The sequence below is a fragment of the Amblyomma maculatum genome, chromosome 6 (genome assembly GCF_055883805.1).
Source record: "Amblyomma maculatum isolate TAMU_Amacu chromosome 6, ASM5588380v1, whole genome shotgun sequence".
Taxonomy (NCBI): domain Eukaryota; kingdom Metazoa; phylum Arthropoda; class Arachnida; order Ixodida; family Ixodidae; genus Amblyomma; species Amblyomma maculatum.
Genome location: NC_139349.1, coordinates 30346323 through 30360083, shown reverse-complemented (window position 1 = coordinate 30360083; position 13761 = coordinate 30346323). Strand labels below are relative to the sequence as shown.

The window sequence follows — 13761 nt, the reverse complement described above, 5'->3', positions numbered from 1 at the left end:
TGCAGTACGCTCCTCAAGGCCACTGACCAGTGCTCTTTGAGAGGAGTAAATTCTTGGCTTATCTCAGCATTGGGAACCTGACAAGCTTCATGTCCATATGTGCCTTGCCTTTGAATTGCCGTAGTTACTCCAAGCTGATTGTGCCTTTTAGAAATCAGCGATTCATAACCTCAGGTTGACTTAAGTTCAAAAATTTGCCATTAAAACTCGCGTATAATACGGACCTGTATATAATACCAGCTGTAATTTCGGAATAGCTAAGACGAGAAAAAAGTGCTTTCATCCACTTGTAATACAGGGAAGGAAAGATCAACAAAAGTATTTATTTACACTATATTTCACGGTTGCCCTGCGAGGCGTACGTGCTCTGCAACTTTTGTATCCAGCTTCACCCAGCACCAGGCAGCGAATAGAGCTGCAAAGCTTCATGTACTGGTGCTGATTTGCTCCATTTCTTGTGCCGACGCGCTTGGATCAGAGAATTTCATGCACCTTGAGGGGAACAGCAGCTCACTTTTGCCCTGGCAATCACTGCGCTCAGGTGTACGATGTGTGTGCCCAGTTTTGGGGGGTTTCGCGGTAGTCATCGTCCACTGTATCTTCTGCCAAGAGTCCCATGCTAGAGAAGTCTTTCTATTTGGGGCCTCAAAACGCTTTCTGTATGCTGCATTTCTCGAAAATGCAACCAACGCACTTCTTTGTAATGCTGGTCAAGCATCCGCGATTCGGCTGTAGGGTGTAGACAAGTGCCAGTTGACCCTTTTGCCATCCATACACCATGTGAGGTGTGATCAACCTCCTTCTGGTCGCATGTGCATGGTGAGCGCCATGGTCATGAGGATCGCAGAGCCAGCATGATGAAACTGAAACCGTCAAAACAGTCAGCCAACGCTACTGCTAAATAGTGTCTCCTTTCACTGGAGGCTTGATGCTGATAGTGATGATTAATAATGAGGCTGGAACTGTGAATTTAGCCTGAAATTTGCTTGGATCTGCATATAATATGAGATCTGATATAATATGAGAAATCCGACGTGATAAAATTTGTAAAAAAAACTCATATTATATACAAGAGTTTTACGGTAGTTCAAGGAGTGCCATAGCTGCGCCATATTTCAGTGCAGCGCTAGCATGATGCGCAGCTAACTTCACACCAGAAAGAGTATCGGCATACTGCTTGAAGCTATACCTCATAAAGAAAACGTAATGGGGGGGTATTGGAAGGTGGCCCTGTCCAGCTCCAGGTACAGAGGGCCTTAGTTGCAAGAGGTAGTGGCTTCAGCCAACGAAGTCCCGGACTGAGGACTTGACCAACCCTACCCTTAACCCATAAATCATTTTCCCAAATAAGTGTTTTTAAGATGCCCAACTACTGTGCCAGAGTACCCGGGTTCGGTCAGACTGCCGGCGGCTGCATTTCGATGGAGACTATTAATGTTATTTATTATTCAGCTACTACACGAGAACATTTGATGCCATTAGGTTTCAATGACATTTGACATCAGATAAGTTTCAGGAACTCATTCGCATTCTGTGTTGAACTGATTGTGTACTCTGGACATCAGATATGCAGAAAAAACAAGCAAAAATATAAGTGAGCCGCTTATGCGCCATTTAACCCAATACAATACAATGCAAAAATTTTATGTGCGCACTACCAAAGTTAAAAGCTCTGTTTCTTGAATTTTGGTTTAAAAAAAAATGTTAATTTAGATGGGCAACTATTAGCATTGCAGGCTGTCGTGGAAAGCCGTTATTCTCCGTCACAACAGAAACCTTGCCCTGCCAGCTTGTGTTGATCATTTTGGGTTCTGTGTTTCTTGCTGGCCACTTCTCCACATGTGTTTATCTTGGAATTATTTGAAGCTTTAACTGAGAACTTATCCTCTTGGATTTCAGTTGAGTTCTCCACGTGTCTTCGTGCATCTTCGCTCTGTACAAGGTGTTTCATATTTATTTGTCTGGGCTGTAAAAAATTCTCTTGTGCAAACTACTGGACTATCAAAGCTCAAACATTGACCATGGGGTAACTCATTATGATCCACAATTTTTTTATTGATAAATTAACATCTGAACTTGCCTGTCTTTTTTGGAATTGGTTGGCTGAGGCAGAGAGGCTGAGGTTTCATTAAAATAAGTGAAGCAGGCGATTCAACTGGCTATGCCACCTGGCAAACTGCCCTGCACAGAATGTTGGTTGCCTCGTAGTTCGCCAGATGGCGCGGCCTTTCAAATCTGCTGCTTCACTTGCTTTCACGAAAAGTTTTCCTGGAGCCGACTGCAGTTTTTCACTGATTCCAGAAAACGCAGGCTTGATAAAATGTTAAATTGCTTATTGAAAAACATAGGCCATCACAAGTTACATTGTGGTTGCAGTTCGAGCCCAAGTTGTCGAATGGTTCACACAGGAGAATTTTGTGCAACCCGGACAGATAAATACAGAGCACCCTGTAGTATATGTGTGCCCTCCTAGTGTGTCATAAATGTTTGTTTACACTTTTAACAGATTTTTAAATGACTTTGTACTTGGCTTAGATATTGATGGCAGCATTTCCAGGAAAAATAATGTCGCACAGAAAATTCTTTGTATTTTAAAATGGTACACAGTAATCGCAAGTGCCTTTTATGTGCACTGACATCCTTTTACTGTCGCAGTTTTTTAAACTTATCTTAATTGCCATCATTTGCGAATGACATATGTTATATGTAGCACTGAAGAAACCGAATGCCATTCGGTTTGAATGACATAAACTTTTCCATTGTTTGGTTTGGTTTATGGGGTTTAACATCTCAAAGCGAATTAGAGACGCCGTAGTAGAGGACTCCGGGAATTTTGACCACCTGGGGTTCTTTGACGAGCCCTGACATCGCACAGCACATGGCCGCCTTGCTTTTCGCCTCCATCGAAAAGCTGCCTCCGAGGCCAGGATTCAATCCCGCATCCAGGGAACAGTAGAAATGCTGTAACCACTGCGCCACTCCGGCGGGTAAATTTTGCATTGTGACAGGGGTATTAGCCTTCTGTGGGTAGTCACGCAACCACGCTCTCATGGGGTATCACCCTCTGCGGGCGCCCACCCTGCCTGTCCCCCTCCTCCCAGTCATGCTTGGCTGCAGGGGGCGCTTTTGATGACAAGTGTGCTTTGCCTCAGAGCCACCATTTTAACATGTGGCTCTGTAAAATTACATTAGTAAATTCCTGAGCTTTGTCACGTTTTAGCGCGGGCCACTTAATATGAGGTGAGAGAATTTAGTTTTCTTGATGTTTTTAACTTCATCTCATGTTCTCTTATTCACTATTGAAATGCCTACGGTTGGGTTCATTGCTTAAGCATCGCTGGTCATTTCATTTCAAACAGTATTCCTTTTGAGTAAGCATCTCTAACATTTAAAAGGCATTTTTGCAGTATCTGGTTCTTAACTTTACAGATGCGGTGGTCTGAAACCTGCATCATTTCGTTGTATAGTAGTAAAGCATGCATGTGAGGGGTCTGACGTCGTGCTCTTTCAGGATGACACCAGTCCTGAAATTCAGGAGCTGGCCGAGTCCCAGAAGCGGGAGAAGCGCCTCAAGGCACGCATCGATGAACTCGTCGGCACTCTAGAGAAGATCACCAAGAATGCAGAACTTCGCTCCCAGCAGTCGGCAGAGTTTGTCAACGACCTGAAGAGAGCCAATAGGCAAGGATTGTTTGTTTGTTTTTTTACATTTGTTTGAGCCAGTTTCTTTTTTCTTTTTTCCAACTTATTTAACAGACCACTTTTTAAACTCTGTTGTCATATTTTTCTGTGTAATTAGAAACTAAGATATCTTTTGAACAATTCTTATTTCGATTAGCAGGTCATGTGCTTAGAAGTTTATCGCAGTATATTTGGGTGACACTGTAGTTGCTGCATGCCTGTTTAGTTAGGTACACAGATGCATTTTCAAGAACTCTTATCTTCACGGCAAAGAATGGGCACCCATGTCAAGACACCTTGTACCAGTGTTGGCTTTCTGTTTAGGGTTATTCTCTCCTCCAATTTCAACTGTCTAAGGATGTAAAGATTATCTGTTGGCGGCTTTGAAGCTAGTTTCCAGCAGTACCGTTGCTACGAGAATTAGTGCCGACAAAGCGCTCGCCTTGGTCATGGTGGTAGCTCTGTATCCTTATCTTTTTCATCTTTGTCTTTTGTGCCTTTCGTGCGGTGGACGCAGCACAGTTTCAATTGTGGCATGCTCGCTTTCACATCTGAATTTTGCCCCATGACATGCACTCGTGGACGACTTGCCAAACCGCGCAGCCGTCGAAGGCAGAGTTTTTGGATGCGGCCGCCGCACCCTGTGCGCGACTTGTGCCGGCATACCGTGAAACCGTGTGGCAGTGTCAGAGCAATCACAAAATTATGAACTGCTTCCTCCTTAAAGTTTTATTTTCCTGAACTCTAGAACTTCAAAATACTTCAAAAGTATTTCAGCAATACTGCTGTTCGCTTCGACGCCCGAGTTGTATACCCCATTATTCATTTCAATATTTGAAACTTCCAAACCTTTGCACAACACCGTGAAACTGCAGTCCCCTTTCACTTTCGATAAATAACTTTGGTATGCTAACACAAGTGAGGATCTACAAGTGCGGGAGCCATTAATGCTGTCGAGTCATGCACTTAAAGGCGAAGCTCGAGATCTTTTTTTAATTATTATTTCATTTATAGCTGATCTTTAATGAAGAAACAGTTATAGCCAAGACCATCTTGCTATGGCTTCATAGTCCTGTGAAAAAGTCAGGGAGAATAGAACACCTTTGGCTCTTTTAGCCTGCATAAGTGCCATCTTCTGATGCGGAAGCCCTAATTCATCAAAGCTTGTCAGTAGCCATTCACCGGTGAGCACTCTCAGCAGTAGCTCAGCTTATTACATCCGTTAACTTCCTTCATTTCTAGTAAAAAATTGCTGTATGGTTGATATTGTCTAGGAGCTCCAGCTGTCAATGTACTCGGCTCACTGCCATCATATATCAAGGTTGTTAGGAACTCATGCATAGTCTCCTGGGCTGGCTCAAATCTAGCAATTTTTTTATTTTCTAGCTTATTTTGTGCCCTTTGCTTTAAAAATGTTTCTTGTTTGTTTTTGTTCATTGCTTCAAGGAAAAAGCTAAAGTGATGGGTAGATGGGCAACGACCCAAAGGTTTTGAAACGCAAGATATTTTTGTATTACAGGCATAGGTGCAGGTTTTTCTAGTTGTAGCTGTAGGCAGGCTGTAGAGGTGCAGGGTTTTGCTCAATTCACTCACCCTTTCTTTCTTCTTTTATTAAATTTTTGTGACGTTGCCTCAGCCTTACAAAGGCTGTCCATGCCGTGAGGACCGAAAGGCTTTGTGTATATATGTGATTGCAACTGCTAACCTTTTAATTCACCCTGTTCTCGCATTTGCAGTGCCCTAGTGTCTGCTTTTGAGAAAATGAAGAAGAAAAATATGACCAAGCTGAGGAGAGCAGAACTGCAGATGGCTGCCATGTCCGAACGGCATAATTCACAGGTTGGTGTGCACACAGTCTCTGCAGACAGGACGCAGCTTGTGTTTACTAATTTCAAAGATTGGGACCATCTAAAATATGTCTAATCTGTGTTAGTAACCGGTGCACAAGGTCAGCAAATAAAAATTGCCATTTACCATTGTTTCAGTCATGAATTTTTGGGTGTTTAAACATGTTTGGCATGGCTATAAAAATGGGCCTGTGATAAAAGAAGTGGCTCTTCGAGAGGTAGTTACCTGGAGTGTACAGGAGTATGGTAGATTGCTGTGTTCTCTGTTGTTATTTTTCTGTGTTTATTATTTGATCAAACAATCTGTTGCTGTGACTAGCAGCGTAGTTTATGATCGCAGTACTATTTTGCTTCGTGGTTGGTACAACATCTTGCTAGCCAGGAGTAATTGTTGCGTGATTGGCAGCAATCTTTCTTATGCCGTGGTACTTCTTTGAACCTAAATGTCACATTTGCTCTGTCCTCATGCAGGTGCAGATGCTGAAACAGCGAATAGCAATGCTTGAAGGTTCCGGCCTGCGCCATGTCCTCCCTCTTTCGGGAAGCGAGACTTCCCTCTAGGGCACCGATTGAGCAGCTTAAGTTGTTCTTGTTGATAGATAGGTCTGATATACCTTCCTGTTAATTTGGTCCCAGTTGCAGTTGTAGCATTTGTATTAGTCATGCTGGTATGACTCTGGGCAGTTCCTTTGTATACTTACTATATTAGTGTGCTCTTTGTATATGCACGCAACTCCTGAAGAAGTTCCTCCTCGCCCTGTTTTCCTTTGGAACTCATGCGTGCATGGACCTTGGTATGTTATGGCACCAGATCGAGTAGTAGTGTGTGTGTGTTGTGAAATGGAAAATATTGTTCTTGATTGTGAGGTTGTAACGGCTCTGCGTTTATACTTCCAAAAATTTATGGTATACACGTTACTAGCAGGGTTGCTGCTGCAGTCAAGAATTGTTTCATAAGGAAGTGGTTAGACTCTGGCTGTGTGTTTTTGTTTATTCTGGAGGTAAAGCAGACTCATGAACCATATCAACCTACTCTGATGTGCTGTTTGATGTGCTGGTCATTGCAGTATGAACTCGGTGAAAGCAGTTTGGAATCTCATACCGCTGTATGTAAGGTGGGATCAGAACTGGCTTGTCTAGTTGACTAACATGCTGTGAACTTCAAGCTAGCAACAGTAACAGCCGCTCTTTATCTGCCACCACCACTCTTTACATGCCGCCAGCATTTTACATGCCACCAGCACCAGCTACTTTTGTGCGTGTTGGGTTCTGTTTCTACACAATGTGTTGTGTTTTTTAACAGTGCTTTTAATGGTAGCTGAGTATACAGGGACATTGCGCATTAAAGTTGTGCGGCAGTGTTTGATTTCACTCTTTTAGCTGCAATGGAGTGCATTGAATAGTAAATATGAGGAAGGATCAAGCTTTCTAAACTGAGGAAAGCTGCTTTTCCTAAGTATGTGTGTAACATTCACATGCCGTTGCACACCTGACTTTCTATTTTCTGCATGATTTTTGCATAATAAGTCCAACCTTGATGGCGTGAAGAACAACAGTGCTAGTGTATGTACCCTTTTATATCTTCATAATTTTTCTTCTTATCATCGCACATTTTCTTAGTCCCCTTTTGGTGGACATGATAAAGTTAATTTCGAACATATCACTCACTGTCTTCATCACTTCGCGGCTGTCAGATGAGAAATTCAAGGGAAGCTAGCCTCAAAGCACACTTACCTTTATATGAGTTGGGTAAATTCACTTGAGCCAAGTGGATGCAGCTAGCACAGAACCGGGTCAATTGGAGAAATATGGGAGATGTCTTCACCCTGCAGTGGGTATAGTCAGGCTGATGATGATGATGGCTTGAGCCACTAACGTGTGTAGCCCCAAAACAAAGGTTCTAGCATGTTACAAAGCATATTGGCAGAACTTGCAGCGGATAATTGGTATTTGTGTTTTGATTGCCAAGTAGAGACACATTCTACTATTTTGCCTGCTTCTATGCTGAGTGCTTCATTCTTGCCATGACTTGTAGCATTTTATTGTGTTAGTAAAGTTGTGACGAGCGCTTTTAGTTACGGAAGGAAATAAACCTTTGAAAACTCTTTAGAAAGAAAAAGTGGTCTAGCTTAAGAAATTGCACACATGGTTAGATGTTTTGTGCACATATTTGCTCTATGAGCTGTTAGCTGGGTCACTTTCAAGTTACACTTTACAGTCACTACAATCACTGGGGTAATCAGTGTACAATGCAAGACTCAAGTGTTGAAGTGGTAGTTATTTTCATTGAAATGTTTGTACCTCCAGCTTTCTTTTTTATGTATATTTGTGTTTTTCCTAAAGGCATTCTTACTGCATCAAATGCAGATTAGTCAGGGTACTCAGGCGACATAGTCAAATCCGAATTACATTTTTACTTTGCCTCCACCATCTTGTGTTCCGACAGTGTGGGACCAGTCTGTATTGAGTTTCATAGTCGCATAGCGCAATCAGTGTTCCGGAGAGCTGTGCAAAGAAGGAAGTGTGGCTGTGCCTTGGTCAAGCCTGTTTATTACGTACCTTTGGTAGCTAGTCACTAGTATGGCTTGATATGGCTATTTAACTTACTTAACACCGCATGAACCTTTATTTAGCTAGGGGACTGATTTCACCAAGGGTTTCACTACACCACTGCTTCTATGGAGGACGTCTGTAGTTAGTCTAGCTGAAAGCGAGGAAAAGATGTGTGTGTGCAAAGCAAGTCCTCTGAGCTCGCCAATGAGTCAATGCTGTCGACAGCGTTCAGCAGCCAGTTTCTGCACAGGGCATACTCGAATTCAAAACCCACCACATTAGTCACTTGCAGAAGCTGTGCCCAGAGGTGTGAGTCCACAGTGCGCTTGCAATGACAGAGGGGAATGGTGCGCTAGAGGATGAACCGACAAGAAAGTAAATGGGTGCGGCCACCAGAAGCAAACAAACTGGGTGGTGACGTGTGACATGTTCACGGCTGCGATGCAGTCCCAACCTGGTCACTTTCTTCTGGTGCACTGGAACCTACGAGTTTAAGGCAGGGAGAGGCAGAATATCATTTTTAATCGCCGATCTCTTGATGCTAAGGAAGCTACCTAAAATTTTCTTTTTGTGGGATGATGAGTGACGGAATACCTATTCCTTGTTTGCTTTCCTTGTCCTCAGCAGGTATTTTTTCCTAGTCCCTTTAACATCAGGGTTGAACTAGTGAGTACTATAGGCATCATTGCTGCCAAAGAAGCTATGCATGTGGGCCGTGAGCATGGTGAAATTGGTCCTCTGATAGCACTGTTCAGTACTGTAAAAAGAGCCTCAGAGACTTCAGATTTATCAGGGTATAAAGCAACAAAGAAGCCCTAGTTAGTTGTGGGAAATTCATGCAATATACACTGTGCTTGATATTTGTGTGTTGCATTTTTATGAAGGGATCTTCGGGCCGTTTTCTTGAATGTTCTGAGTTTTCATTTGCATTGTATGCTGAAACATCTTATAGGTCTGAAGATTACCTCATTCTTTTATAAGTGACTCCAAAATGCCTATTCATGCTCCTTTCCTTGCATACGTTGCATGCCAATTTTGAATGAAAGCTCTTTGAGACGTCAGTTGCTATAGCAACGAGTGCTGCATGTGTGTGTTTTGGCTGTCACAATTTCATTGCCATTATACTGAATGTTTCAAAATTGGCTGTGTTATTTTTAAATTGCTTTATGAGTTTACGATGTATCCCTTTATTTTTAATATGAGCAATACTGATTATGTGCAGCTCATTGACAATGTGCCTGAATGTTAGTAGTGTTGGTGATTGACAGTAAGACTATGTTTGGTCTTCTGCTAGTTTTCACATCGGAAAACGAACAATCCTGCGGCTGGAATGCCGCAGGTAACAATAACTGATCTACAATTTTCTGTTTGGACGTACCTTTTAACCTAAAGCTTGTGTAGGGCATTAAAATATATTGCATTGCAGTTGTTGTTAGTAGTAATAAACAACATTATAGTACTGTATACTGAACATTTTTTTGTTTGCACAAAATGTAGCTATGTATCAAGTCAGTGGTTGTCTGACTCACTTCACTTATATTGTTTCACTTTCACTCATATAATTGGGCCTAGTGGTCAAGAAGGATAGTAGGCAAAAGTTGAGCCTGCGTCACATTTGTCCAAGACTTGTACGTCCCTAATTGGCTTGGAGGCTGATCCTATCCTATGAAAAGCAGCACACATAAGTCTGTGCATCAAACGTGTATCAGGACGGTAACAATAGTGCACAAATTGTTGCTTATCTTTGATACAGTGATCTGCATTAACCTTTACTTACCAGCATGGAGGTGAACATGACTTGTCTCCCTAAAATGGTTAGGCCTACCAGCACTGATCCTTAACTTTCTTTTCCATTAATGAAGTTCCAAGCAGGCAGTGTTTCATCGTTTTCCAGCCTTTCTTGTCATTTGTACCCTGTATCCACTGACAGTGTTCACTAATCTGTGACCTTAGGTGCTACAGACCATGTATCTAGTCTGTGCAGTTAGTGTGAAATAGTAGAATTTTTCGGTGCCTCTTCAACATGCATACATGAAAATACAGGCTACCTCCTTGTGTCTACCACCACCTGCATATGTGTGCTGAGGGTTATAATGGTGTTACAATGTTCGAGAGAGTGCAGATTATAAGTGGTGTCAAAAGGACAAGGCCCCCCGAAATCTTCAACTACAGTTAATAATGTACATAGCCTTAGACATAGCCTTAGAAATGACTGAACTAATCAATATATGTTTCATTGTGCTTCAAATAATTCATTGCAGCCTGTAACCACATGCTACAAAAATACCACAAGTTTGCTTGTAGAGAACAGGGATGCATTTACTGCTCTGTCAGATGCTGCGAATGCACATGATTAGTGTAAGTTCTGTGACCGTCAGCAGGCAGTGTAGCAACAAATGTGCCTTCGTTCTGCGAGTGCATGCAGTTTGTGGTGGTTTTGTGAAATGGTATTCTATGTCCGTAGCACACAGAAACCAGACTGAAATGTAAGACAAAACACAGTGGTATGATAAATTATTTAAAGCACACTGGAGCACACTGTTCCTGATTTTGGCATTCTTAGAGACCTGGCTTCAAAAGTTGTTTCTGCTCCTTTAAAACAGTGCTATTTATCAATGCCATTCAAGGATTATCCACCATCAGTATTTTATGACATTTGTTAGCATAATTGCAAGATACGGCAACAATAAGTAGCCAATAAATTTGGTAAGTTAATGCTCATCCTGCCTTTTATGTGCCATTTGCTTAAATGAGCCCTAGATCAAACATGTTATTTCCTTACTAGAGTGACATACCACTTCTCGTAAGGCTGGATTGGTTTTTGCTGTGCTTTATGCTTGGCCACAGCACAAAATGCTCATTTTTATCATTCTTTCTTTTAAATGTTGAACAGACGGCAACATCAATGTCTAAGGGGTGGAATGTCGCTGCTGTCTCTGCTAAAGTGATTTTCAGGTAAAGTTTAAGTATATAAGCAAGTACAGCTCCAAGCCAGAACCTGCTATTTAAGTAGCAGTTAGTTACTGGGCAACAAGACGTAACTTACCCTTTGTCTGTTTTTCATGTCTCGTCACTTTTATGTTTTGCAGTCTGTGTAATGCAGTACTTGAAACTAATTTTGTTTTTATTGTGCTTGGTTCCCGTTCCCACAACTAGGTACATGTAATTACACTACACATATGTGGTAGCCACCTGTGTAGCCACATAATCAGTTGTACAGACTAGGGTGCAGTTACCGCTTCAGTGACCCATTGCTTCTTATTTTTCTGTGCTCATCTGTACTCCCCTGCTTGTTGTAACACTGAAGACATTCAGAGCAGTTCCTCGTATGGGCTTTTGCATCATTCTGTTCAACCTCCCCATGGAGGTTGCCTTTGCCTTTGAGCTGTTCACATCACTCCCCTCAGGAAAGAACTTTGTTGAAGCGTATTCTGCAGCTTGTTATCTTCCCAGTGAAGTCTTCACCTACTCTTTTTCTGTGCTTACGGAGGTTGGAGCAAGCCAATTAGCTGCTGTGGTGTTTGTGCAGGGTGATTTGCCATAATTACACTACTTTTTTTTATCTTGATGCTTGACTTGCCATGCAACCTCACCCTAGGCGATGCAGTGTATACATGCCCAGGAGACAGTTTGCAATTATGTATTTGAGATCTTTGAAGGCTTTGCTGATGCAGCCTTTGCAGTGTTTATTGCTGTGCACTCACATGCTACATTCTCAAAATGTTTTTGATGATCTGTTTTTCAAAGGATAACCGTGTTACACAACCATGCATGTGTCATGCAATACATACAAACTGTGTAGTTCTATACAGATAGTATATGTTGTATGTGTATTCTATCTACAGACAATGAGCATAACGGCATGCAACAGATGCAGCGTAATACACAACAGTAATCTATGCACCTCTATGAGAGGTTCTATTAGTTATTAGGTCATGAGTCTGGTGACACCCGGTGCTAATGGCGAGATACCTGACTACAAAGGCACCATATCAACAATGTGTTCATTTTATTTTTTCCAATAATTAGTACTGTCTTCATCAATGTAGATGGAAGTGCAAGAGTGGTCCTTCTATGCATAGTGTTACTCTGTTGGTATTTTTTAGTAGTACTTCTTAATTTTTCCCCACTGCCATGTTTTATGTGTTTTAGTCCTTATCTACAATTTTAAGTTGTCACTAAAGTTTGTGTACAAATGACAGTTCCTCTGTATTTCAATACATATCACACTTGCAGCTTTCAATTTTATGCAAATTCTGAGTTTTGTACTTTTTTGTGCCAAATTATAGAGGAACGAACTTTAGTCAGTACAAAACAAGTGGCGGCTAATTCTGCCGTAAATGATGCTGAGTAGATTTGCATCATGGTTGAGGACTTGTTTGACCAAATGTTTCCTGTGTACATACGACCAAATGCATTTGTTAGGGTGCATAGTTCAGAACCTTTACAACTGTTTGTTGTAGGCCGTGCATGCATTAGATCTCGTCTCTTTTTCTATTCTACTACTAAATATGCTCATTTTACAAGGTATGAAATTGTGTTCTAGTTCGCTTTTTATATGTTCTGCCCTCCTTTCAGCATAGCACCAGCGAAAATGTCTTTTTATGTTTAAATAAAGCCCGCATTTCAACTTGCAAATCTCGGCGTTGCTGCAGAAGTCTTCTTGTTCTTTGCTAGTTCTTTGGGAATATGATCAAAGGCCTGCATAATGGTAGTTTTGGGGAAACTTACCTGACACAGATAGATTAAAAAGGATACCAAAGATGGGACAAGCAAAGCACCTCATCAGCTCAAATTTGAAATTAAATATAATCTTGGGAAAAAAATTTTACTGGAAGTCTGGGCTAGTTTGAGAGGCAAGATTTTAAATGAGGTGCAACAGAAAAGGACTACGCAGGGTGAGCACTAACTTGCAGTTGAACAAATTTGAACCAAGAATATGTGCACAAAGAAGTGAACATGCATGCCCAGCTGTTAATCGTGGTTTTCTTGTGCTAAGCCTCCCTTAAACATCAATTAGAAACAAAAAAATGAATGCATATAGAGGGTCAGAAAAAGAAAACTGTGGTGTGCTGTGAGTAATGGTCGTACCAAGCCTTTGTTGCTGGGCGGTTCTGTTAATAATGAACACAATTTGGTTGTATTCATAAATTGGGCATAATATATTTGCAAAAATCTACACCTTGACGATAACTAAGCTTGGGTATCCAGGTTGTATTTGTGAGACTTGTCATACATATACCAAACCATATTAGTTTTCTCACAAAGGAACGAAACATGGGCGTAGTGTAGTACTTTAGTAAGCCAGAATAGCACATTACTGATGTGCTACAAAAAAAAAAAAAAAAAAAAAAAAAAGCCTGCGCGTGAGGAGCCTTAACATGGCTATGGCCTTAACGCGCAAGTGTGCGTGCGCACGCGCTTCTCGCAAAAGAACTTCGGGGAACGGTGCCTTTTTTGCGCATTTTAATCAAATGTTTGTGATACTTTTTGAAAATTTTAACCTTTAAATGGGTTCATGCGATGCCTAGAAATCTCTAAGAAGCGTCGCGGCGTCACAAAAATCCCCCCCCCCCCCCCCCCTTTTTTTTTTTTTTTTTTTTTTTTTTTTTTTTTTTTTTTGCCTCGCCGGGGTGGTGCAGTGGTAAGACGCCCGACTACTGTGCCGGAGTTCCCGGGA

At 41.7% G+C, this 13761-nt stretch overlaps 1 protein-coding gene across 2 annotated transcripts in view; it reads left to right on the top strand.

Annotated features, from left to right (window-relative positions):
• The window catches only part of LOC146185379 (colorectal mutant cancer protein), a 36260-nt gene extending 23540 nt beyond the window's left edge, over nt 1-12720 (top strand). For both annotated transcript variants that reach the window (XM_084606328.1, XM_084606327.1), the window contains exons 14-16: nt 3512-3681; nt 5418-5520; nt 6000-12720. In XM_084606328.1, the coding sequence (XP_084462454.1) occupies nt 3512-3681; nt 5418-5520; nt 6000-6089 (363 nt within the window). In that variant the 3' untranslated portion in view covers nt 6090-12720. The remainder of the gene's footprint in view (nt 1-3511; nt 3682-5417; nt 5521-5999) is intronic.
• The last annotated feature ends 1041 nt before the right edge of the window (nt 12721-13761 follow it).